This window comes from Prionailurus viverrinus, chromosome A2 (genome assembly GCF_022837055.1).
Source record: "Prionailurus viverrinus isolate Anna chromosome A2, UM_Priviv_1.0, whole genome shotgun sequence".
NCBI classification, from domain to species: Eukaryota; Metazoa; Chordata; class Mammalia; order Carnivora; family Felidae; genus Prionailurus; species Prionailurus viverrinus.
In genome coordinates, this window is record NC_062562.1 from 31,268,414 (window position 1) to 31,296,314 (window position 27,901).

A 27,901-nucleotide genomic window follows, 5' to 3' on the forward strand; every position below is an offset into this window, starting at 1 on the left:
TTACAAAAAGCCAAACTTTCTCCCCAAACCGGTAGTTCTACTGTGTTCACAGACTCCTAAAGAGAAACAACGAAGTATGTGAGGCAGTGTCCCCGGACCCCATCTCCTCTCTCCAGACAAGTGTCAGAATTCGTCATCTCTCTGTGCCTTACTATCCTCTGGGGCATCTGGTAAAGCCCATGAATAATGTAAAATAAAATATAACAGACAGTAAGGGAAACTAGCTTACATTAAAGTATCTAGTTATTAAAGCTTTTAAACTTGAGGCCACACTTTATAGCCTTGTATGTTAGTATATACGGTCTATATACTATAAAACTGAGGATACAGTATATGTCATAGAGTATATAAGTTATCTATGCTATGTAAGTTTGGTAAAAATGGTGATAATATACTTATTAACATATGATACGTGAAAATCTAACAGCAAGTCTGATAACTACCTTAATTTCTCAGCAGCCTAATTTCTAAGTCAATGATATTTCAAGATGACTTCCACGATTACCATGTGACATGAAGACATCTGGAATTTGTATTGGGGCCAGAGTCACGGGTATTGCAATTACAGGGGTTTGTTATCTTCATAATTGAGGGAAATGCTGACGTTCAACTAAGGGTTACTAGAAAAAAAAAGATGCAAAATTATCTCTACCCAAGTTCAGAGGCACTCTGAATTTTATCCAGGGGTGGCCAGGTTAAGAAACGCTGTTCTAGAAGGATGTCAGCCACAGGCCAGGGCTGAAGCAGGGGGATCCAAGAGCTGATGGGAAGTAAGCAGCTTTAGAGGAAGATTTTTCTACCCCACTGGGTCACTGATTATCACAAGTCAGCCTGCCTGTCCTTTTCACACTGAGCTGACTTTTCCCCAAAAAAAGGCACATCCTCTTGGCCACAGAGGTAGAGAGGGCCTCCCAGGTCAGCGAGCAAGCCAGGGCCACAGAGAAGCCCTCAAAGCCTCCTTCCCCGACAAGGAGGTGGTCTGGCAGCCGATGCTGACAGTTCTCCTTAGCCTCTCTTTTCTTCTTACTCCATTTTTAACAAATCTTCAAAGTCATTTGTACCTGTTGCCTACTGCCAATTCCTTAGTTTTAATCCTCGCGGTTTAAGTCGTAACTGATTAAGAAATATATTGAAGCAAAAAAAAAAAAAAAAGTATTAAAGCAAAAAAGGACTTACAAAATCTTCTTAAAAAGAAGAGTAGGGGGCGCCTGGGTGGCGCAGTCGGTTGAGCGTCCGACTTCAGCCAGGTCACGATCTCGCGGTCCGTGAGTTCGAGCCCCGCGTCGGGCTCTGGGCTGATGGCTCAGAGCCTGGAGCCTGTTTCCGATTCTGTGTCTCCCTCTCTCTCTGCCCCTCCCCCGTTCATGCTCTGTCTCTCTCTGTCCCAAAAATAAATAAACGTTGAAAAAAAAAAATTAAAAAAAAAAAAAAAAAAAAAAGAAGAGTAGTCCCTTCCCACCAACAGTTTAATTAAGAAAGGCTTAAGGTATCTTAGCTAATCTCGAGAGTAGGGAGTCCAGAGAACAGTGGTCAACACTCCCAGATCTGGGTTCTGAGCCCCTTCCAAATACATACTCCAGTAAGTCAACCTCTCTTATACAGCCCCTGCCCGCTTATGTATAAAAGAAAGATAATTCTTTAAAAGAAAAAAAAAATCAAAAACTTCCTATGTGTTAGTCACTAAGCCAAATGGTTTACCTTCCTTATATCACTTATTCTGTACTGGAAGGAAACCTGTTATGAGACAGAGTATTGCTATTCCCATGTTACAGATGAGAAAACTGAGGCATAGAGAAGCTAGGTCACATGCCCAAGTTTACAGAGCCGGTCAAAGAGCCAACTGAGATTCCCGCTGGAGCCTATTATCAACACCCCTGTGCAGCATCCCTGTTGCTGGGATTTCTCAGGAATGCTGGGCACATGTTTCCTTCCTCCCATTTCAACTTGATAAGACTCTGCGTGAGAAAGGGCTTTGCCAGCCGAGTAACTCCGTGTCATGGATTTCATTCTTTATGGTCATCACTCTGGGCACTTCCTTACCTTAATTTTCAACAATGGCAGGCCGCCACCCCCTCCGCAGCATGCCTAGGACTGCAGCTACACCGCCCAGCTTCCAACACGCTCATTTCAGAGGCCTTGTGCTACTACGAAGAACTGAAAGAATCCAGTTCCATGAGTGAAGGCAGAAAAGCAAATGCCGGGTCGCCTGGGTGGCTCAGTCAGTGAAGCGTCCAACTTCGGCTCAGGTCATGATGCCACGGCTCACAGGTACGAGCCCCATGTCGGGCTCTGCGCTGACGGCTCAGAGCCCGGAGCCTGCTTGGGATTCTGTGTCTCCCTCTCTCTCTGCTCCTCCCCCGCTCTCACTGTCTCTCTCTCTCTCTCTCTCTCTCTCTCTCTCTCTCTCTCTCAAAAATAAATAAATGTTAACAAGAAAACAATTTAAAGATGAAGAAAGAAAATAAATGCCCACCAGTACATTTGGATGTCCGCAATGGGAATCTGGGTGCTTGAGTAAAACATGCCCAGGCCTGTCATCTGGGATCACTTACTCTTTTTCGGGTGCACATAACGCTAGCTGCAATATAGGTTAATTCCGCACACCAAGAGCACCTCCACTCACCTTTCTTCCTTTGAAGGCAAGCATAAAACTCCCACTTACTTATGCTCTGTGTATCCAATTATTTCAGACATCATTTTCGGTAGCCGGTGTTAGAAATGTTCTGCTCTACGAGAGTCACATACCGTCTACACGCCTGCTAAGAACGTCTTCAGATATCATCTCCATCACAAAACTGCCTTAAAGCAGATGCAAACATAAAGTAGGTTCCCTTTAACTTTCTCGTATCCTTATTTCCTGTCACTGGACCAAGGGGCCAGGAAAGGACCTGACTCACTCAGCCACTTATTCATCATACCGACTATGTACTGAGCACCCACGATGTGCCCGGCACTGTGCTGGGCCCTGGGAGAACACAGTGACAAACCGGCCAATGTGGGTCCCACCCTCCTAGAGCTTACAGACTTGGGACAAAGGGGCGTGTGGTGGGAGGAGTGTTTGGAAAAGGTGACATTTAAACTGAGAGCTAGAGTCGAGAAGAGGAGCACCCAGTGCCAGGAGAGACGAGAAGGAACAATCCAGGCAGAGCAAACAAGGACTAAGAAGAGACCGGACAAAGTCAAGTGTGGGCGAGGAGGAAAACGAGCGCCTTACCCACCGATGGGAGCATCAACTGAAAGAAACATCTTCAGGAAAACAACATCGTCCTTATCTACCAAAGTCCCCCGGGGAGCACACCCGTGACCCGGCAAGGCCACTCCTGGGTACCTGCTTCAGGGGAAGCTCTTGCACATTTATCCCAAAGAACAACTGCAGAAGGAAGCAAAATACTATCGGGGAGACAGACGTGGGGCAAAACTCCTAAGCAAAGCAAAGAGATGATAAACTCCTAATTCAGGAGAACGGTTGCCTCTCGGTGGAAGGGGTGAGGGGAGAGGATGGAATCAGAAAAGATAGTGACAAGGTTCTTTTTCCTAAAGCCAGGTGGCACATTCACGGGCACCCGCTGGGCTGCTATTGTTTAAGCCTTATACATATTTTATCAGTATGTTTGTATCTGCTCAATATTTCATAAGAACTACTGCTTCGTATCTGAGTGCTGTGTGGAAAATCGATTAGTGGGGTGAAAAGGTGGAAGTGGGGGAGAGCTGCTGGGGGCAAGGGCAGCCGCTGAGACAAGAACAGTGGTCGGCAGGGGAGTGGGGATACGGCGGAGACAGAAGACAAGGCTTCCAGGTACATTTAACCTGCGATTTTCAAACTGGGTTCAAGGTTGAATTTATAAAACATTTCTGGAGGGTGTGATGGGGAGCAGGAGCCAAAGGGGCTTCCTTCGCGTATTTGCTCAATCCCTTGATGTTTACAAATGTGTCAACCGAGACCCAGAGATGAGATGAAGTAAAATTAGAGGCAGAACAGAGAAGCGGCGAAATCATGATTTCCCAGCCCACTGCCTCCTCCCACCCAACCTTGGGGCAGAGTGTGAACTTCCATTACGATGAACCGAACATTCAGTACTGTCCGGTGGGCATGATCAGTGGCTGACTGCTGCCAGTATATCCGCCCTTGTCTTACTGCAGAGACTCTAAGAGGAGGAAAATACTCAGTAGCTCCTATCTCAGTCCAGTGACGTTAAATCCCGTGTAGTGGTTTTGCAAAACCTTGAGGTTGGCAAATCAAAGTAATGAATACAAATGGCATTCCAGTTGAGTATGCTTTAGCACCATAAAAAAGAAGTTTTTAATTGGCATTCCAAAAAGTTTGTTGAACTTAAATGCTTAGCCATTGGAAATCAGTCTTTTACCCTCACACACACAGATAGACACATCTTCAAAAGCCAACTTTTTTCCCTTCTGGCAATATGTATCTAAATGAAATGTGTATACCCTTTGATTCAGTGATTCCACTTCTATAAATGTATCCAATAGGTATTTTCATGTCTAAAGGCAACGATGATCCACAGATAAGAATGTCTGCTAAAGGAACGTTCACAATAACCAGACATTTTTAAACACCCTTAATGATCATCAGTGGAGAACTGATAAAAATAAATCATGGTACATCTATACAATGGGGCTTTTTAAGTCTTTTTTTCTTTTTAAACATTATTTATGTATACTGATACTAAAAGCTCTCCAAGATCTATTGTTGAATGACAAAGAGGAAGTAGTTATGGTATGCCACCATCTGTGTTAAAAAGCAAAAGTTATGTACACATACACACATGTATATTCATAAGGACATATCCATAAAATATATGCATACATATATATATATATGCATCAAGGAAGGACATCCAACTAATTCAAAATATATAATTTTGATACAATTATTACTGTATTTCATGGCATGTGAGGCCACAGTAGGCACATAATAAATTCTTTTTTTTTAAGTTATTTTGAGAGAGAGAGAGAGAGAGAGAGAGAGCATACATGCGCACACAAGTAGGGGAAGGGCAGAGAGAGAGGGAGGGAGAGAATTCCACATAAGGTTCTACACTGTCAACACAGAGCCCAACACGGGGCTCAGTCCCACGAACCGCAAGATCATGACCTGAGCCTAAATCAAAAGTCCGAGGCTTAACCAACTGAGCCACCCAGGCACCCAAACCAATTTTCCAGAGTGAATAAATTCCCTGTATGCTTTTACTTCCCAATGTGTTTTATAAATCAAACTTGACCCCAAAATGTCATCCCATTTTTTTCTCATGTTTTTATTACCAATTTAACACTCTTCCCAGATAATTTGGAGAAGCTGGTCAGGAACGTCCATCAAAAAGGCAATTCCAGCTTAAAGCCTTTCACACGAAACGATCCTGCAATATAGGCAACAAGGCAGACTTTCCAGCAAGCAAAGTTTTTGAATGGTGATTATTGAATTAAGAGGTTAAAAAGGCACATGCCGTTTTCTGTTCACACAAAGGCGGTAAGGTTTCACAGTAGCACTGTGGCATACTTCTCCACGTATGTAATGTGAACCCAGGCTCTCTGCCTAGTCTGCTGGTAAAATGATAGGGGCTATCAAAGGGATTAATGGTATCCCTTCATTCTATACCCTTTAATCCTAAAATAAGCAGTTCTAAATGCATACCAAGATGGAATATGCACTTTTTCAGAGGGTGAAATCAGTGCTATATGAGGACATTCCTGAAATGTTCCAGGCTATTCCTCGATAGATACTGGCGCAGATTCACAGAGAAGTTGAACTATAGGGGAAGGAAATACTCTCGCTTTAGTACTTATTATAACCATGTGTAATTGAATTTACTCTAGTAACTTATGAAACCTGAAGGTTTCAGATGAAGTCATCTCTACCTCAGAACAATGTATTCTGGAATAGCACACCTGCCCTTAGCAAGCACTCCCAAAATTAAAACCACGATTTTGGATCCTCCATCATTGAGAACACAGTGCATATCCTATTGCTAGAAATGACAGCTCTAAATCCTTCAAAAGTAGTCTAAACTAATTTTTGACCCTTGGGAAGTAGCTAAGATATTAGAACCTTTTATCCAACATGACCAACATCTGTAGTCCAACCAGGTGGCATGAAATTAGGCTGTGGTTGACTGAAATCGACAACAGTAATGGCCTAAACAAGATAAAAACTAATTTCTCTGGCACGTAAATACGGGATGGAGTTATGTGATCCAAGGCTACGATGGTGCCTCTATGGGCACCAGGAACCCAGGTAATGCCTGTCTTGTTCTGTTTCCCTCAACACGGGCTTCCACGTCATGGTCCAATTTAACTGCTTGAGCTCTAACGGTCACATCCACATTCCAGCGGGCAGGGAGCAGGGATACATGCCTTCCCTCGAAAGGTATACCTCCCACAAGTTGCACTTACTATTTAACTTCTAAGCCTTTGAATAGAACTTAGTCAAATGGCAACCCCTAGGAGGGAGGAGGGCTGGGAAATACTGTCTTAACACTCAGGCTCTATGTCAGACAATATCTTAAAGGTTTCATCTCCAGGGGTCACCTGAGTGGCTCAGTCGGTTAAGCATGTGACTTCAGCTTGGGTCATGATCTCACGGTTCATGAGTTCAAGCCCCCCATTGGGCTCTGTGCTGACAGAGCTTAGAGCCTGGAGCCTGCTTTGGATCGTGTATCTCCCTCTCTCTCTGCTCCTCCCCTGCTCACGCACTCTTTCTCAAAAATAAACACACGTAAAGAAAAATTTTTTAAAAGTTTATATCTCTAAGGAAGAAGGTGATGGATGTAGGGACAACCAGCAGCATCTATCACGTTGAGAAATCCAAAATAATGATATATACATATCTTAATTTTTTTTCTTGAAATACATAGCCATACATTCAATTTATAGGGAGAAAGGAGATTTTGAATATGGGTTTACCAGAGTTACATATCAAACAAACCTATAATGCATCTTCTTCAAATTCCCGTTTGGTTATTTTTAGAGCCATGGCACAACTTAAAGATGTCCAAAAAAAAAAAATCCATGTCCTTTTACCATTTCTGCCTCATTCCGTCTTTCAGAATCATTTTTCCCAAAACTTAATTCAACCGGGTTGTTTTTAGTATTCATCATTGGGTCATTTCCAAGCATTCAGCTTCATTTTCATAGAAATAACAACTCACTTCTGTTTACATCCATATTTCATAGACTTACGAAGTTAGCATATGTATCTACGGTCCCAAGTGTAACACGCATGAATAGACTTAAGAACAAACACATTCACTCCTGGTAATATACAACTCTACACCATATCTACAGGGATCAGAGTTTGGTTTGGTTTATCCAGCAAGGGGACTGAGCGAAGAACTCCTCTTCAATTTCTTCTTGCCAAAATCTCCTCAGTTGGCCATTTCAGCAGGAAAGCCTAGTAACGCTGTCACCGTGGGTTAATGGTGGCGGGGCCCTTCCTGATTCTATCATCTATGTGCCTCAATCTCAATGTGAGGGAAAGTGAGATCCAGAGAATGTCAGCAAGTTTCCAAGTATCAGAGGTATACGCGGCACTCCCCCAAGGCACCTGCTGCTTGCAACACTTTGCATTACTTCTCACTGGGTGAGAATGCCACTGGCTTTGGGGCAGGGAGACCCTCACTGCGACGGCCCAGTCTCTCAGGCTGCACAATGTTGAACATCCCCGTGTCCAAACCACTAAGTGCCAGTGGCAGCCGTTCCAAGGTACTGCGACAAGAAAACAGAAAGGCAGCCCTGGGTGGCCAGATGTCCACATTTCCTAGACGTAGATGTGAATTTTTGCTGTAGTTTTATAGTCATTGTTTTCCTGGCATCTCTTGGAGCCCACGATCACAGCTACGGATCTTGCTTATACCCATGGACAATGCCAAATCCTAAGGAATCTTAAGAGGTCTTTTTATCTTCTCGACAGACGTGAACAAAGCTTAGCTCAAAACACAGGCGTATGCATACTATTTTAATAATTCCTAGGAAAACAGATGCTGTAGTTCATGGAACACAAACTTCGCCATTCTACACAAATCTATTTTCTAACACCTATTTATACTGGACTCACAAATAAACAGAGACATGAGAAACGCTAACGCCATTAAGAAACAAAATACTTTCTCACACGTCTGCCTAATGACATCCTCTGTCCAACTTTCTATGGAGTCATGTCATGTTTTTCTACTTAGAGTGGTTTTGTATTTTGAAAAGTTAGATCTCTGTATATCACGCACTACAAATAATTTTCTCAATTCGTCTTTTGATGATTTTTAAGTTATTCATGTGAAAGTCATCTTCCTTTATGACTTCTGGGTTCCCTGTCACCCATTCATTTAGTCAATAAATTCTAACGGGATTTTTGCCACACATAACCAGGTATTCTTCTGGGTGCTGGGGAATGGAAAGACATGGGAAAAAAGATCCTCATGGCGTTGAAATCTTGTGTAGACTATAATAATTAATTCTAGAGCAGATCAAAATCCAGACAATCCAATGAAAACGTAACACAATGGCAGGTAGTGGCAAGTGCTCTGTGAAAACCTAAGAGCAGCCTGGAAAAGGGAAGGGATGACACAATATTCGGGATGGCCAGGGAACGCTGCTCCAAGGAAATGCTGGAAGAGTGGCCCAGAGGGAAGCCAAGAAACAAATCGTGTGGACATCTGGGGGAGGTCCCAGCATGGGCAAACGTCTTGGGGTGGAGATATGCCTACTGTGTTAGGGGACCAGAAAGGTGGCCAGTGTGGCGACAGGGTATGGAGTGGGGGACAGAAAAAGAGGAATTATTTGAATTCAGGTATGCCTTTTACTTTCCAAATCTGTAAAAGCTTTCATCCACAAGAAAATTCAATTTTGTTTTCCATTTAGGTTTTGGATCTCTTTTAATTCTAGACGGAAAGCTGCCTGTCCTAGCACAGTTTATTAAATCTTTCCCCCACTACTTTTACAGGTCACCTCTATTGCACACCACGGTGCACAAAGGCTTGGGTCTGGTTTTGGAGGTGTCCTGGCTGGCCTCAAGGACCCATTCCTATTCCAGCAACACACTATTTCATTTCTGTAGCCTTACAATCTATTTCACCACCTCACAGGGCTAGAACCTCATTCATCTTTAGTCATCTTCACAGACACAGACCTTGGCCGGTTCTACTTTGCAGCTGATGAAAGAGCTTGAAAAGTACTTTATTACATTCCATGGCCTCTATGTGACAGGGAGGAGGAGGAGGAGGCCAAGAATATATTATCGCTTAAGTGGGGGGTAGGGACTCTTTTTCCAATCTAAACTCCTGACCCTCAACATCAACACCCATCACTTAGCAGTAATCTAAACTACTTCGTGTGAAGAAAGCTCAGAGACTGCTAATGTGGACAAGTTATTTAAATTATGTTTACCTGTTCTTCCCCAATGCGATAGTAAGTCCTGGAGGGCTGGGCTGTAGTGGTTCGCCAACTATGTTCTCTGGACCAGCAGCAGTAGTAAGTAGCACCTAATTTACTAGATGTAAGTTCTAAGCACCGACGGAGAGCTAATCAATGGGAAACTCTGGGCGGGAAGGGGACACCCCCACCACTGCTTAGAATCTCTAAGATCACTCTGGAGCCAGGCAAAGAATATGGTGCTCAAAGCCCATTCCACAGTCAGAGTCATAAGATCTAACCTTGGTTTCAATACTAACTAGCTGTGGGACCTCGGGGAAGTAACTTCAACACGCAGCACCCGGGTCTTCTCACGAAACTACTGTGGATCACGGTGTCTATCTCATAAAGGGTTTAAAGAATTATATGTAAGGATACAAGACGTGCTTAGAACAGGATATCCATCGCACTGTGTAAATGGTCAACTGATGGCTCATGTGATACTGATAATTGGAAAAATCAGAATTTGCTTTCATTTTATTTCAGCTCATTTATTCTGAAAAGCCTAGATCCATTCACGCCGAATTTAACAGAAGAGAAATAAGGGAGTGGGGACATGCAATTAATGTTCTACTTTTTCTGGTTGTGTTTACAGAGGAGTGGGAGGAGCTGGGGAGTGGAGTAACTTACTCCTGGCAGGACTTTGTGGAGATGGGATCTATTTCCGGGATTATAAAGATTTTTCTTTGCTAAGGGAGCCCATCTTTTCCCCCTTTGAAAGAGAATCAATTAAATAACCTAGACATTAATTGAAAGCCCCGGGGCCAAGAGTGCTTCCCACAAATAACCCATCCACACACGATCAGTTCATTTCTTGTACATCTCCCTGGCAAAGCCCAACAAAAGCTACAACAAGATGGATGAACTTCATAGGGTGACCTGGGGGTCAACTGATTCAGACTGCTGAATTAATCAATATGGGCAGCAAATTCCATTCACTGATAGCTGTTTGTACAATCCCTGCCTGTTGCAAGCATTTAACCGCGCCCGGAAAAGACAAAAGGGGTACTCAAAAGGGGTATTCCCTACAAAGGTGCCCCAAAGTCAACACCCAGCCCTCCAGCACTGCTGTACTTTTCCAGATAACACACTTAGAAAGCCCTAGCCGGGTGCACTGCTGAAGAATACAAAATAGTATCTGCTTTACTACCATGATTATTATTATCATAATGGGTTGAACAGTGGTTCCCCAATAGATACATCCACTTAACATCTCTAAATTTGATTTTGTTTTGGAAAGGGGTCTTTGCAGATGTAACTATGTTAAGGACCCTGAGATGCGATCATCCGGGATGAGGGTGGTCCCAAATCCAATGACAAGGCCTTATAAGAAGGGAAAGGGACACAGACATAAACGGAAACGCCACCTGATGATAGAAGCAGAGATGGCAGGGACATCTCTAAGCCAAAAATGCCACGGACTGCCAAGAACCACAGGAAGCTAAGACAGATGCATGGAGTGGATTTTCCCTTCAGAGAGAAGCAACAGTCCTGACATCTTGTTCCTGAACTTCTAGCCTTCAGAACTGTAAAAGAATATGTTCTGTTCCTTGAAGCCACCTAGTTTGTATTAATTTGTTTTGGCAGCTGGAGCAAACTAATACCATTATGTGAAACTCTACATAAAAAACCCACTACAAGGAAATCACACCCTAATGCTACCCGTATCATCCAACGGTTTGATCGGAATTACTTGAAAAATAAGAAATAAACCTGCCCTAAAATGCTGATGTCACCTGGATTTTGAAAGTTAAAGAACAAAATTTTCCAAACTCCCTCGCAGGTGGATACATCTAGTAAGCCGTCCCACCTCCCAGAACCCAGGGAAACCCATTTACGTGTCCTTCCCTTTGAATTCGGATAATCCCAGACCCAAGAGGACGGAGACATTCCTGTCCTCTATTGCCTCCAAATCTGGGGCTTCACAAAGATGAAAGGAAACTGCCACTGTAACTTGCAAGCAACTCAGTAAGTCACTGGAGAAGCTCTGAAGTTATCGAGGATGCAAATGACAGGAGTGTGCTCCTGGGTGCCTGACTGTGGAAGGAAAGACTTTGAGAAATTTTATTACCAGAGTAATTTCATAGTGTCGTTGAAGAAAGAAAGCACCTGCATTCTTATAATAAGCCCCCGGGAGGCCTAATTCCTCAGCACTCAACTTGGAGGACCCGGTCTGGATGTTACCCGTATTCATAATGAGCCAGTTTTTAAGAATTGTGAAAGCAATTTCTGCATCCCCAAGTAATTTACCAAACATAAAATCAAATAAGGCTCTCATTAAATGCCTCCCAGCCGTCAAATGTGCTTGCTATCTGTTTTGCATCGTGGTGTCATGATCTGTAAAACGCTGGGGACGGTAAGCTCCAAAGCACAGGTCCAAACTCTGGAGATTGTGTTTATTTTTAGCTTGTGGACTTCAAGCTGGCTGCAGAGGGGATGCTCTGTAATCTCTCTCTCGACCTCTCCTGTGGAGGTCTCCTCTGGGAAACATGCAAATGACATTCTGCAGACCCCTGCCTTTCACAAGCGCCCCAGACCGCCCAACTGAACAGCAAAGCTGCCAACAAGCTGAGTGGAGCCCCCTTCAGTGTATGCAGATCTGATGGGGAAACTCCAAGAAGCCAATCTCTCACCCTTCAGACACCCGAGTAAGTTCAAGAGCACACCCCTTGATTTTATAAGAGTTTCACCTTTAAGACTGGATCCACAAATAAACCAACGAGCCCAGCGCTCTTCAGACATTTTGTTCAGGGTAGACAACAGTCTGACCTCCTCCCCAGACCACTGAGAATAGGAGTGCTTTCCCCAGGGTATAGTTTGATATTTAGACAAGAGTCAAAATGCCCAAGCTGAACACCCTCTCTCAGTTGTAGACCTTGCGATCTTGACCCCACTACTTACTGCCCAGGTGGCCTGGGGCATGTTACCTAACCTCCTTCGGTCTCACCTATTTACCAAGTGGCAGATAAAATACGTGCCTCAGAAAATTGTTCTAAGGGGGCCATGGGCACGAAAGAAGCCAAGCACAGAGCAGACCCTCAACAGTGTGGGCTCTTTCCAAAGAGCATCTCCCAGACAGAGAAAAGTTCGCTACTTAGGCAACCTGCTCAGCGCATTTACCCCTGCCAAGGGGCGACTTTATTCCATTCTGCCATTCTTACCAGCCTTCCAGTCGTGCATAACGGCCCACTTGCTTCTCGAAATTAGTAGCACAAAATGAGAGATCTAAAGCAACCAGCCAGCGATGTCAATGAGTGAGGCAGGCCAGGTGTAACACAAGAGAGACTGGTGGGGACTGCAGAAAAGTGAAACACACGTGTTCCTATGAGAAAGGAAGGGAGGAATATGAGCCCAGAATTGTCAGAAATTCTCACTGTTCCAGCGAAAAACCCAAATCTGATTTCTGACACAAAATGTCAAAAGTTGGCAACTCTCGCAAATTTTAAAGCTGGCACCATGTCAACAAAATACAGGTACAGGCCAGATCGTATCTCAGGAGTTTCCAGGGTAGGATCTTGGGTTCAAACATTGTATAAATATCCTTGTTTCTCATGCCTTACAAAAGGGAGCTTCTGCATAATGATCATACAGGTCAAAGTGTCTCCTGTGGCACACCAGAAGCCACAAAAACTGACACTTCTTAAGCAGGCTTGAGTTACAAGGATTAAGCATTTCCTTGACGATGAATGGTTTTCATCTTGGACATGAATTTTCATGGTGCAGTTGGTGGGCGCGAGGCACAAAAAAGGCCCCTCTCTACATACTGACCCCGGGAGCAAAATTTAAATGTTATCTTCGTGTGACGGTTTGCAAGTTGTTTTAACAAACATCCTATGAACACCTCATTTAAGCAAATAGATGGTGAGGGTATAGGACCCCATTTTACTCAACTCCATTTCATCTGAAGTGTGTATGTCTCCAGCTAAGTGTGCGATGAGCAATGTGAATCTGCTATTCCTTCCGGAATTCTCATTCCTTTTGAACCTGAACTCCCACGTGGTCGGTGGCGGTGGGGTGTGTGTGTCTGTGTGTGTGAAGGGGACTCCACCTCTTGTGACAGAAGTTCTTAACACGGGAATCATCACGCATGATATTTAATGATCACGCGTCACATTTAACAAACGAAGCACGCGGTTCATGGTGGGGGAAGTGACTTATTCTCGGTCACTGAATCTCCAATTTCCAGGGCCATGAATCCACACCTTCTTGCTCCTTATCCAATCCTGTTTCTGCTCCTCTTTCTTTCAACCACAAACATGTGGAGCTCATGTTAAATACCACACACAATGAGGCACGCTACGTGCTTTACCCCATGCAATCCTCATGACAATTTCATTAAGACAACCTTGTAAGAGTACGTGATATTATCCCATCTTTCAGACGAGAAAACCAAGAAAGGCTCCAGAAAGGTTAAGTCACATTTTCAAGGATTCTTAGCTAGTAAAAGGCGGAACCAAGATTATAATTCCAGCCAAATGTCATCAAAGCCTATCCCTTTAACCACTCAGCTATAGTGCTCCCAAAGAAGCCCTTATAAGCTTCGCAGAAGTTTTTATGACACTATCTCAAAGTACACGTTTCTCCCCAGAGATCACCCCCTACGGCCCTCCCATACACAAGGCAGGTAGAATCCCTTTGATCTCAAAATGCTCAATGATGTGGGACTCATTCCCTCGAGGGAATGCTCTCTCTGTCCATAGGGAACTCCCTCTGGGGTAGTCATTAATGGCAGAGATAAAGGATAACCTTCCAGGTTTTTGAACCGACAGACCACAAAATAACACATTTATGAGGTCCCCACCTCCCTCCCCTTCATCCCACTGACCTTAACCAACACAAGCTTCAGGATGAATGACAACCTTTCAACAGAACGTGAGTACCACCCTCAGGATTAAAGACAAATGAGATTTATTTTGAAAAACCAAATGACTGACACCAACGCTCTGTGTTTCCTCACTATCCATCAGGTACAAACTGTCACTCAGGGTGATTAAACAAGGATTAATTACCAGGTTGCTGTACAAGCTGAGATGTTTCAAAGTTTCAGCCCAAAGAACACATAAATATACGCAAATTTTTTCAACGGCAGGGGTGGAACTTGGCACCAGCCATTTGGAGGACAGTTTGATAAGAGCTCCACATAACTATGTTGAAGCAGAAGAAAAGCTATTATCATATAGTATATAATCAGGAACGATGGAAAAACAACCAAAGCAGCCTTGAACAGAAAAGTTTTAATTCAGTGATAACCCATACCTTGGACTCTAAGAGCTAACAAATGTATTCGATCTTTGCGCTCTTTATATAATGACACGCAAAGATGTCCCCAAAAATATTTATTATGAACAAAAGGTATGCTATAAAAGGCCATAGAGAATGTATATTCTCTGTAAAATCTTATTAACACATAATAATTTGAACGAATCTGAGAAAATAAAAAGCAAGCCATAAGCAATAGATGTCTAGCTGTGGGGTCAGCAAACTTTCTGAACAGGGCCAGGTAGCAAACACTTTCGGTTTCCTGGACCACGAGGACCATCTCAACTACTCAATTCTGCTATTGCAAAGGCCACCAGAGAGGATACTAAACGAATGGGCATGGCTGTGTTCCACTGAAACTCTATTTATGGACTTAAAATTGTAATTTCATATAATTTTTATGTGCCACAAAATGTTATTCTTTTTTTTCCCCCAACCACTTGAAACTATGAAAACTATTCTTAGAGAGCAGGCTATACAAAAAAACAGGCAGCAGCCTGCATTTGTCCCACTGGCTGTAGTTCGCTGACCCCTGATCTCAAAAGTCAATTAAAGGTCTTCTTCTCTGTGCTATGTAAGTTTTATATGTGTACATGTGTGCGAGCGTGTGATTTAAAAAAAAAAAAATACTTTATAACAACCATGCCTTATTTTGAAATGAGAGACAATAATAATATCTCGGGATAAACTAATAGGTTTCCTCAAGAGAAAAATCCTACTAAGGTGTTTCAGTTTCCAACAAGCATGCCATCAAATGCCAATAACATAAGGTGAGCCAAACAGCAAGGTTCTGGGCTAAGTATCCTTCCCTGCTTTGAAGATTCCAGGCAAAAGTCTTGGGTGCAAACACACATACAAACACACACACGATCGCCGTTTTTCCCCCCTTTCCTTGGCACGTCAACTGACCGAGACAGCATATTTTTCCTCCCCAAGCAAAATAATCAGTGGGAACCCATTTCTTAGCCAAATTACAATCCACTAAAGGAAACCAGGCCGGCGTCTCCCCAGATCACCACCCTAATCATCAATCAACACAATTGCCAGGGTAACTAAGATGCTTTTCAAGGCAGTCTTGGCTGACCCAGTGAGCACTGCCTCTGGGGCGGCTGCATGGGGCCAAAGTATCCTTTGGCGGAGAGGCCGCCGGTTGTCCAGAGACAAACTGCTCTGCATAATTAAAACCACCTCACAACGCTACCAAGGCTCTGGGCTTTCCACATTAGCTGCTCATGAAAGTGCAGCTCCAGGAGGCTTGTTCCGAAAGCCCGCCTTTTAATGCTCAGGTCGAATCTACATTTATCAGCAAAGCTGAAACGTTAAAGGGATTACAAGGAGCTTAGAATCCACTGGCGGTTCATTGATCTGGTCTTGCAAGCCTCATCTTCACGTGCCCTTTAGAAATGGCTTTGGTCTATTCCCTGGTTCTTTGGTTGTCTTTGATTTCTGCACCAATCTCATCCAGGGTGGAGGGGAAGTTTCCTCTAGCCCTGATTCGGAAAGGTTCTCAGATGCCTTTCTTCTAAAACCCAGAGAAGCTACTTGCATATTGCCCTAGACAGGGGTAGAGGCCAGTGATTGGCAAACATTTTCCATCAAGGGCCAGACAGTTAATGCTTTTTGGCTTTGAAGGCCATACGATCTGTTACAAATATTGAACTCTACCACTGTATCAAGAAAACAGCCATAGACAGTCCGTGAACAGATAGATGTGTGTAAGTTTGTTCAGAGAGCTCTTTATTTATGGGCACTCAAGTCTGACTTGCGTATCATTTTTCCTATGTCATGAAATAGCCTTCATTTTTTTTCCAACCATTAAAAAATGTTAAAACCACGTATGTCTTACGAGCCATACAAAACAGGTGAAGGGTCAGATCGGCCGGCAGGACTTACTTTCCAACCCCTGGTCGAGACCACTGCTCTTCAAAGTGTGGTCCTTGGACCAACAGTGTCAGCATCACCTGGGAGCTTGTGAGAAATGCAGAACCTTAGGCCCTGGCCTCCAGCCTGTTCAATCAGAATCTGCATTTGAATAAGATGCCTTGGGAATTCACATGCAAGCCAAGTCTGCAAAGTCCTGGTCACGACACAGAATTCTGCAGTCAAACAAGGTTGGAATACCATCGACTTGCTGGCTGTAGGACCTCGGGCAAACTGTTTAACCCTGAAACTCAAGTTTCCTTATCGATTAAAACAGGTATAAATATTTGCACCGTCTCCTAGGATTGCTATAAGTCCGAGACAAGAAGGATGTAAAAACACTGGCCTGGCGCTGTCCATGCTTTTAAAACCATAGCTACTATTATAGACGCTTACTGGTTTTTTTAAATAACCTTTTTTGTTTTGAGAGACGAGAATGCTCATTCAGGATTTACAAACTCCAATCACTTCCAGTACCTGACAGGTCACCTAAATACTTGAAGAGATCCTTGACGGCAACAAGAACGTCAGAGATCACGGCAAGCCAAGGTCTCGTCCATCTAAAGAGAGAGCACTCATATGCTACCAGGGAGCAAAGTAGGCTCCTTGCTATCACATCTTTGCATTTTCAAAGAGAAGCTGGAAACCTGGATTCTAATGTTATAAAAAGGCCTCTTAACACACTGTGCAAACCAAAGAAAATCCACCTGCAGGCTGGATGTGACCGGAGAGCCCTCTGCCTTTCAAAAGAGAGGTGACAAGAGGCGGTGAGTCACAAGAAAACGAATCTGGGTTTTCAAGCTAAATCCCAACTCATTCTCCATAGCCAGGAGACCTGGGACGGATTATGTAACAACTCTGAGCCTCAGTTTCTCAATCTACCTCGCAGGGTCTGGTGAGGACGAACCAGAAATGGATGTAGTACGTGGAGGTCTGGACATCCTTGTTATTGCTGACGGCTCTGGCATTATCATTACTATTTTTATTCATCAGTGCCTGGGCATTCACAGGGCAAATCTTCACTGTAAAAACGGCTATTTTTCTCTCCCTGCTCAAAGTGGTTGCAAACAAGCAAGCCCAATTAACCCCCACTGAGAACGCTGTCTCATAGTGCACGAAGAGCTTAGTTATTAATGATTTTGTTCTGCTCACAGTCCATGAAGATGCCTTAATCTTCCTCTTAATGAAAATTTCCTCTGACCCCAGCCGCCGTGGGGCTTGCCCTCGACTGCCTTGACGTGCTGCTTCTTTGTGGCAAGGTCACCTGCAGGGAAGGGTGCCTACCTCTCCCCAGCTGCCCCAGATCAGGTGGAGGAGAGCACTCTGCTTGCCAATTGTGAGCCTTAGGGTTTTCTTCTTGAGAAATTCTACAAATCCCCACAGTCGCCCCCTGCAGGTATGGGTGATGATACAAATGGGGAGAGAGTATAGTAACTCAGGAAAATCTCCATGAACTAGAAGAGACTTCCAGAGGACCTTAGGCATCTTTATTCACACAGAGAGAGCCCTGAAGTACAGAGATGTGGCATACGCAGCACTAAGTGGTTTTTTTTTATATTTTATTTTATTCTTTTTTTTAATGTTTATTTTTGAGAGAGAGAGAGAGAGAGAGAGAGAGACAGAGAACGAGTGGGGAAGGGGAAGAGAGAGAGACACAAAATCCAAAACAGGTTCCAGGCTGTCAGCACAAAGCCCCACCCGGGGTTCAAAAGATCATAACCTGAGGCTAGGTGGGACACTTAACCAACTAACTGAGCCACCTAAGCACTCCCCCAGGGCTAAGGGTTTTAACTCAGCATTTCTCTATCCTTAACCTGCACATGAATCAGCTGGGGATCCTATTGAAGTTCCCACTGAGATTCGCTAAGTCTAGGACAGGGCCTGGGATTTTGCATTTCTAACAAGCTCCCAGGAGATGGTGATACAGCTGGCTCCTGCCCCAGGTCTGAATCAACAGGGTCGTCGTCGTCGTCCTCCTTCCCTTGTTTCATTTAGGTCTCTGCTCAAATGTCACCTCACAAAGTGCCTTCCCCACCACCTTCTCTAAAATGTAATTATTTGTTGAATGAGGGCAGGAATCCAGTCTGCTGTGTTCTCTGCTGTATCCCCAGCATGACCAGAGTGCGGGACACAAAGCAGGAACTCAAATATTTGCTCAGCAGAGAGAGCCCATGTTGACAGTGGACGGAAATGAAACTCAGGGAGCCTAAGTCATTTGCCCAAGGTCACACAGCTGGTCCGAGCCAGAGCAGGACAGCAGGCCAGCTCCGTCTGGACTTCAAAGCCTTAGCGCCCTCCACCACACCAGAGGAGGAAGCAAACCTTGTTGACAACAGGCTTCCTCCCTAGAACGTTCGTGCCTTTGTGCTGGATGCAGCGACGCGATTCTGTTCCACTTCTGGGGGAATGCCTGCTGGGGGACAGTGGATTGGAGGGGACCTGTGTAGAAGCAGAGATGCCAGCAAAGAGGCCGAGTAGTAATACTCAGGGTGCCTTGGTCCTCTGGGGTAAAGGAAATCCTCTCTCCTGGGGTTAGACCACAGGGAGCCTTTCGGCCTCTGTCAGGCCAGCCTTCGGCTCCTTCCCAGGCACAACTCTCTCTCCCAGCGCCTCACAGCCTCCCCCCCCCCCCCCCCCCCCCCCCCGTCAGAGGAGCAGAAAGTGAGCACGCTGTGGGTTCCCAACTGCCAAAAAAGAACACTGTGCTGTAACCCAGAAATGGCTGTCCCTCTTCTCCAAAAGGTCACCCGAAAGTATGCCCATGGGGGAAAAGGAGGGGGCGAAAGCAAGGAGCTGCTTCCTTTCCAGCAATGGTTGGAAATACCATAAAAAACCCCATTCATGGAGCCAAAGTGAAGCCTTTCTGCTGCCGAGGGGGGCGGGGAACGACTTCTTCACTCACGAAAATCCATCTCAGCCTAATGAAAGGGTCTCTTTCCAAAAGAAAGGCTCCACAATGGGCTGAAAATACCTTGTTCCCCCGTCACAAAATCAGCTGGATTCAAAGGGCTGAAGGTTCTCCAAGAAGCTGTGGTCGTCAGAGTCTAAAGTGACCCGGACACCCAGCAGACTCAAATGGGCAAGCTACGCTTCCTTCCCTGAGGAAGTTCAAAATAATTAACAAACATAGCTAACAGTTACTGTGTGCCTGATACCAGGCAATGTATTTTCAGTATCTCACTTCATCCCTACAAAAACGCCGTGAGTTAAGTACATTGATTCCCAGCTGATGGTTAGGAAAACCAAGACCTAAGGAGGGTGAGAGGCTTACTGGAGGTCAGAGGTCATACAGAAAGGAGGCACGCTAGGCCACACCCCCACACTGACCTACTACCCAACAGGCCCCTGGTCAGGTGACCCAAAGGCTCCAGAGTAGGGGAGGAGCTGGGAAGCACTCTCCTGTTCATCACTCTGCCTCGCCCCCCACCCACCACCAGTTAGAGCACAAGATAGATCAGACAGGAAGAGGCCCTTAGTCCTGCCATAATGGATTTGGTTTACCAAAGAAGGTTCCTACACCTATTCCACCTATCACCCATGTTCACATTTGGGACACACAAGGGGCCAACTATTTGGGCCACAGCACTGGCACTGATGGATGCCTAGGGCTGCCCATTACATATTTATAAGGTCGCCTAGCCGTGCCTCTGACACAGAAGTTATTAAATGCTTGGGAGCCATAAGGGCTGCGCTCAGTGCCCTGAAACAAAGGCAAAGAGGCTGCCAGACCCATCTGAGGCAGGAACAAAAGCATTTAATTTCTGAAGGAGCCGGCTGGGAGTTTCCTCCTAACTGGGTGCCCAGCACGCGTTACCGTTTGGGAGACAGTAGAGAAGCCTGCACAGAGGGGTAACATAAAATCAAAGCAGACCTTTCCTCCCCTGTGTCCAGAGACGGCCTTCATCAGAGGGCCCTATGAGTGGTGGAGAAAGGGGAAAGATGTACTCATCAAAGGGAGAACGTGTGAGGATGTCAGAGAATAGTCTCCTGTCACGCGTTTTCCTTTCTCATGAAGTTGCCAAGAAGGAGCCACCTCTTCTCTTGACATCATCAAACTGGGAGCCTGCAAGCCTGCACCCCAACTTTTCCCAACCAGAGCCCGAGCAGCCAGATGCACTGGGAGGGCACCCAGATCCCGCATCTCCCAAACATAATCATTCCAATCCAGGCTGGGGCTGCCTGGAAGTCAACATTCACGGTACATTAATAAGAAACATCTGGCCACCGAAGAGGGTTGACACAGCGCAGGCGGGCAGTAGTGGATTTGTGGGTGGGACCCAGAGTTACAGGGGCCGAATTAAAAACACAACTGGCAAACACCAGCTGTCCTCGACACGATGCACTGTGGCCCTTGGAGACATTGCCAAGTTGCACTGTTTGGGGCTCAGCAACTTAGATACACAGAGTATGGGTAGGAGGGACAGAAAACTCTCCCATCAGGGAAATGCAGCCTGAGCCCAGCTCTCCCGCATCCCCCAGTGTCTGGCCACCACTTCCACCTTGGATATTTGGAGCAGATGTAGCCCCACTCTTAAAGGAACAGGCTTTGCATTCTTTCCATGTGACTTACAAGTGAGATTTACAAAAGGAGATAAATATATGTATGTATGTACATACGCATATATGCATGTTTCCTCCCCCGAAGTGTTAAGTCTTTAGGAATCGGATAAAAGGCATCCTACCTCCATTTATGCAAGGCGAACCCGGGGCACTGGTCACCACAGGCGTTACATGGCTGGCCTCTCTCTATCCGCCCCAGTCCAGTCAACTTCAAAACAAAAAGACAACACAACCATATTTCCACCACGGGGGCTCTCTCCAAAGCCCCACTGGCATCCCAGGCAGAATGACCTGCCCCTCCCACCCCACCTTATCAGATTTGACTCCAAAGTCCCTCTCCGTTGTGGGGGACTTGGGGCGGGGCGCTGCCGGTGCCCCAAGGGTGGTCTCTCGTGTGGGGAAGGGTGTGAGGACCCAGGCGGGCTACCTCTTGTGTGGCCACCAAGCCACCGAGAAATGGCCATGGCTGGAGCTTTGTCTCCCCCAGACACCATGGTCATGGGTTTCTAAGAAACAAAAGCAAGACCTTTCTGTTCCCCAGAGTCCCGGAGAAGCTACCATCGCGCTTTCGCCTAGGGCGAGGCTGCTGGTCCTGGGAAGGGGGCAGCACAGGACACCCCAAAAGACAGCCCAAAGTCAAGTCCGTGGCTAGAGCTCCAAGAGGCTAGACGGTGGAGCTCTGCAACTGGGATTCCGATCTGCCTTAAGAGGCGAGGGAGGGGGCTTTCCGGGGCACCCCTACACTGTGACACACAGGGCCACGGCTCCCGGTCTCGCGCTCGCCCAGACTGGGGGTCCGGACTTAACCCTTTCCGCGCCTTCGAGCGCTCCCGCGCGCCCCGGACGCGCCCCCGCGCTTGGGGCCGGCTTACCTGGGGCCACAGGTGCGCGGCCGCCGGGCGGAGGGAGGCTGGGCAGGGGCGCTGGCGGAGGCCCGGGGGGACCCGGAGATCGACCCCGCTCAGGTGGGGGACACTCACCGAGCGGCTGGAGAGTCTTTTCCGGGAGCTCCGGCTGAACATGGCCGGGCGCCTCCTGCACGCAGCGCCGTCCGTCGGTCCGTCCGCACCGCGGCCGGGAGGGCGGGTCGCCTGGGCGGGCACGCTCCGCGGCCCGTGGCCTGGCAGTCTCCGCCTCGCAGCCCCCGGCTCGCTCCGGAGCGCACGCCTCCCCCTCCTCCCTTGCCTGTGCCTCTCGCGCACCCGCCCGCAGGTCCCTCCCTCTCTCCCGGCATCCCCCCGCCTCCCCGGGTTCGCCCCGCGGTCCACGGGCTCTTCCCATCCCTCCCCCGCACCGGCTGCGCCTACTTTCTCCCTTCCCCTGCTTCCCCGCCGGCCCGCGGTGGCTAACTCTGGTCCCGCACCTGGGCCCGCCCACAAAAGCTATTCCGTCGCCCAAGCCTTAGTTAGGGCAGGGACCACCTGAAGCCCCCCCCCCTCCCCCGCCCCTGTTGCTGTGGCTGGGGATAGCGGGTGGAGTTGGGGGGGGGGGTAGGTTTTTTAAATGAAGGTGTAATTCGCCCTTTTCAGTGTTGACAAATCCACACGGACCTGTAACGGCCAGCACAATCGAGTCATAGAGCAGTCCCATCATCCTCGCAAATGGACTATTTTAAAAGTTTGTGACATGCATGGAATCTAGACGCTAAGTGCTGGGTAGGTGGAGGAGGAGGGGGAGGAGGAGGGGGAGGAGGAGGGGGAGGAGGACATATGCCCCTAACTAATTGCACAGCGCCTGGAGTATACCAGATGCTTATTAAGTAACTGTTGAATCATGGCAGGCGAGCTTTGACGCTCCTCCCCCTCCCCCCACCACGTGCCCATTCTTTTCCCACCAACTTAGCTGGTGATCTTCCCAAATTGACTGGGATTCTGTCTCTCTCATCAATAAAAAGAAACAAATAGATGTAACAGGAGTCCTAGTCTCACGGTGTTGTTGAGGGAGATGAGGGGCGGGGGCAGATGCCGTTGTTACATACATTATAACTGCACCAACTATGGGCTCATTAAAGATTAGCTGTCAAAAAAAAAAAAAGGTTGCAAGTCTGAGAGGTACAGGCCATGGTGTCCGCTTACCACTGATGTTTCAGCATAAATACGGCCTCCCTTGAGGGAACTTCCGCCACCCCTATTGTAACCTCTCGCACGCACTCCCTCATACCACGCGTAGCATAGGCCCAAAGGGTCTTGTTTATTTATTTGCTGGGACCCACACTTGTTCACCTCAGTACTCATCCCCCAAACTCAAAAGAATGGGGTGACCCAGCTTGGATACTCACTGCGCATCAGTGTTGGCTAATGATCCTCAAAGCCCAGAGAGTAAGGCTTGAGTTGAATTCCAGGCAAGAACAAGGGTGAGGTGAGGGCCATGAGGACCGAAATTCACGGGGGGTGGGGTGGGGTAACAAACTCAGCAATTGAGATGGACAATATTTTTAGGCAATATTTTACTTCTTAATTTTTGTTTTAATGTTTATTTTTGAGGGAGAGGGAGGGGCAGAGAGGGAGACAAAATCCAAAGCTTGCTCCAGGCTCTGAGCTGTCAGCACAGAGCCCGATGCCGGGCTTGAACCCACGAACCATGAGATCATGACCTGAGCTGAAGTCGGACACTGAACCGACTGAGCCACCCAGGCGCCCCTAGGCAATATTTTAAAGAATCCGAATTGATGCCAAAAAAAAAAAAAAAAAAAGTCCATGATGAACAGAACGTCAACATTATAAATAAAGACCAGATCCTACCCCGCACTCATACGTCCCTGCCTCACTCACCTCACCATAATCCTAGCTCTGAGAAAAATGCTCCAATGTTTAGCGACTGAAAAGGTAGACTCTTTTATATTGCTTTCATCTATTTACCCAACACCCTCCAACACCAGTAGCTGGTATACTTGCAGAGAGTAAATGCCATGGCTCATTCCTCTCTTTATTTGCTCAGGCCTAGCATAGGCTCCGGCTCATTTCAGATGCTTGACAAATGTTTGTTACATGACTAGATAGAAGGCAGTCGCTTTGGTAGAGGTGGGGGGCAGGGGTGGTGGCAGGTTATAATCAAACCGGTGCAGGAGGCTCAGCTGGCCTTCTCAGCAGGGCTACTGCAGACCCTGCCCTGCCCCGCACTGCACATGGCCTTATAATTGGCACATGTGGGTGGGGAGGACCATGTTCTCACTGTGGAGAGTGCCTACTTATATTTTAATTATGAAAATTTCTAGCAAAGGTCAGAAACGAAACCAGTGCATTACACGTGTCTCACAGATGGAAGAAATGTATCCTGAGGAAGCAGCACCATCTTCAAATTCCCTGGAAGGCAGTACGAGGGGCAAGGGGCGATAGTCCTGCCCCGTGTCTTACTTCTGGATAGACGCGGCTGGTGAAGGATCTGACAGTAATAATGCTCTTGGGGAAAATCGTTGGAGTGATCTGGGCATTTAGCTTTTGTTTCTCGGTTAAAGAAGAGATGCCAAGAAGACGTTAAGTGGTCTCCACGTAATGTCCGATCAAGCCACGTGCATGAGACCCCCTTCCACGTCCCAAATAGAGCAACGAGTGTTGCCCCGACACCTGCCATAAAAAACACCCCTGAAACTAATGTAACATTGCATGTTAATTATACTTCAATTTAAGAAAGGCAGTAAAACTAAAAACATTTTTTTATATTTATTTATTTTGATAGAGACAGAGACCGTTCAAGTGGGGGAGGGGCAGAGAGAGGGGAGAGAGAGAATCCCCAAGCAGGCTCTGTGCTGCCAGTGCAGAGCCCGATGCAGGGCTCGAACCCACGAGCCATGAGATCATGACCTGAACCGAAACCAAGAGTCAGATGCTTTGACCGACTGAGCCACCCAGACACCCCCCCCCCAAATCACCCCCCTCCTGGAATGAGTCCCCCTTGGTTTATCATCTCAGAACAGGAGCTTGTTTTCCATGGGCTTTTTTACACCTAAGGCTCCTGTTTGGGAAGCAGTATTTTACAGCTCTAGTCAACAACCACTTTATCTTGGTTAGGAAGATAAAGCTTAGTAACCCGGGAAGGAAAACTCATTCTCACTGTCAGCTGTAGGTGAACAGTAGACAATTTTATTTTACTTTATATTGCTGCATTTACTCTTCATAGACCTCTTTGATGTGTGTTCTTTCGTCATCTCTCAAGGCAGTGCAGGTACTGATGGAACTTGGAAGAATCTTCATACATGATCATTGACATGGGAAGACACCCTTCCTATTATACGAAGTGGGAACACAAAACCAGTATAGGCTGTTTGGCTTTAATCTGTTTTTAAATATGCATCAAGAAACTGGAAAGAAACACACACAATACGTCTTTCTTTTTGCCTTTTAAATGTATTTCCTATAATGAACATGTGTCCATTTGATAACCAGAAATGTAAAAATTATTTATCTGAATGGAAAATTGTTGCCTGAGGTCTTCTAACATCAAATCTGGAGCAGGCGTGGCAAGAAGCTGTTTGTCTCTTGGTATAAACATGCCTGTCGTCTGTATTTCGGCTTTTCTGTTTTTTCTTATATGAAATCTGTGACTGTTAAGCCTCTGACTCCCTGTTCCCACACACCTGCAGGAAACCTTACGGATGTGTCTGCACAGTGCTTTTTAAAATAGGGAATAAGAACACAGTATCTCAGCAGAGCCTTGCCCAGGTGCACAGTTCTGTCTCTTAGCTACTGGAAATCATGCCGAGTGTTGCAAAGGGGTAAAAATCTCCTGGAAGATCAGCCACCACTTAGAGTCTCCATGATAGCATCCCCCTACTCTGAAGTCTACAGAGAGTATTTTGAAAAAGTGTACAAAGCCATGGGTGGTGAGGGAGTTGGCAGGGGTGACCAGAGAGATGAGTCTCTCTCAGCAGGGGGATTGTAAAGGGTTTTCTCTTTCCTCCCAACCAACTCTTCTATAGTCTACAAATTTTCTTGTATGAGCATGATGCCGACATACATAAGCAGAAAAAAATTAAATCTTTCAGGACAGAACTGGAATAAAGAGTGTTGGTGGGCTAAGTATTTCATAGGGCATTAAGTCATCCTAAATTTATAAATAGATTCTAATATATGTAAAGCAAAAAAAATATTTGAAATGATAAAATGTACTACGCTAAGAACCATACATCGTTCTCTTTGAAAATCCTTAGAATTCTGCAGAGCCATTGGTCCAACTCATCCCAAAAGTTAAATTGCAAAGAAACCACGAACATGACATTAAAGGATAGTCATGACAGTGGTCTTTCTAAGAGGAAAATGAAAAGTCACAAATGATCTAAATACTTAACATTAAAGGGTCTGTTAAATAATCAATGGTGCATCTTCTAATAGAATTTTATTCAGACATTAAAAAGTGATGTAGAATATAGGGCAATTTGTATGAATATTGTTCCATTTGGAAAGCTGGCTACAAAACAGCAATATGCGTTCGTAGTTGCAAAAGATTTTTGGTACCTCTTATGCGTTCAAAACTACACTCACCTTTGAAAACTGCAAAGTCTAGAGATGGGCCGCCTGGGTGGCTCAGTCAGTTATGCATCTGACTCTTGACTTTGGCTCAGGTCATAATCTCACGGTTTGTGAGTTCAAACCCCGCATCAGGATCCCTGTTGGAGGGTGCAGAGCCTGCTTGGGATTCTCTGTCCCCATCCCTCTCTGCCCCTCCCCTATTTGTGTGTGCACTCACTGTCTCTCTCAAAATAAATAAACTTAAAAAAAAAAAAAGTCCAGAGGCTACAACAAAAAATATTACAGACTGTAATCAATTATTTGGGGGGTTGGATTTCAAGTGGTTTAATAGTTTAGCTTTTGCTCATCTAATTTTTATAAAATAAACAGATTTGTTGTGTAAAAAAGGTAAACATATATAAAATATATAAATAATTATTTGACTTTTTAAAGTTCTAGAACGGTAGGTAGTCCTAAGTGGTAGAAATAGATGATTTTTGTTACCTATCTTTTCTCCATTTCTGCAAGAAGCATGTATTGTTTTGCATTAAGAAATGCTTCCAAACTTGAAAACATAATGGGCTTTAAATAGGCATAAATAGTTGTCATATATGACAAATACTACTATTCTTTTGGAAGGAGAAATTTCAGGTTTTATTTCTTTCCAATTTTCTATGCTGTTTTCCCCTATGACATATATGTCTGTTGTAACAGAAAAATATGTTTTCTCTTCTGTTACTGCCTTCAACCATGCACTTGAGGGCTTTATAATACTGTGCTCCTGGTCGTCCCAGTACGGCTATAAAAACACAAAGATGGAAAATTGACTTTTTAATAATTCCTTATACTAATGTTGCAGCCTACTGTTTCCAAAATACATTCTTAAGTAACATGCTGGAACCCTGAGACTCACAGGAAAGTCAGAGGAAGAAACAAATATTCACTGAGGTGATGTGATTGCCTGGTACCTTGTGCTGTTGTTGAGAGGTGGTTCCAGAAGAAATGAAGCCCAGCTTCCTTGTGCCAGGTTTTCATGATCGTTTATTGCCTTTGGTGGATAGCTTTCTATTCAATGCTTTCTCTTTCTCTCCCCCCTCTCCCTCCCTCCCCCGCCTTTTACACACACACACACACACACACACACACACACAAGTGTTCGGATTCTTCATGTACCCTGGGGTGGGAGCTGGTTGCATCCAAGGGGCACCTTTTAATTTACCTGAAAGTATGTTTGAAGGACCACCATGGGTCTGAGGGAACAGCGTGTTTGGGAAGGTGAGTGAACATCCTTCTCCCTTGAC

General features: G+C 45.7%; 1 protein-coding gene across 3 annotated transcripts in view; it reads right to left on the reverse strand.

The window, feature by feature from the left end:
• PRICKLE2 (prickle planar cell polarity protein 2) overlaps window positions 1–22,240 on the reverse strand; it is a 325,723-nt gene extending 303,483 nt beyond the window's left edge. The window contains exons 1-2 of one of the 3 annotated variants that reach the window (XM_047850085.1): window positions 22,137–22,240; window positions 21,279–21,364 (exon numbers count right to left, since the gene is read on the reverse strand). In XM_047850085.1, the coding sequence (XP_047706041.1) occupies window positions 21,279–21,364; window positions 22,137–22,178 (128 nt within the window). In that variant the 5' untranslated portion in view covers window positions 22,179–22,240. Of the gene's footprint in view, window positions 1–21,278; window positions 21,365–22,028 lie in introns of all 3 variants that reach the window. The other 2 variants (XM_047850086.1, XM_047850084.1) reach the window with 2 other exon arrangements.
• Window positions 22,241–27,901: the final 5,661 nt, after the last annotated feature.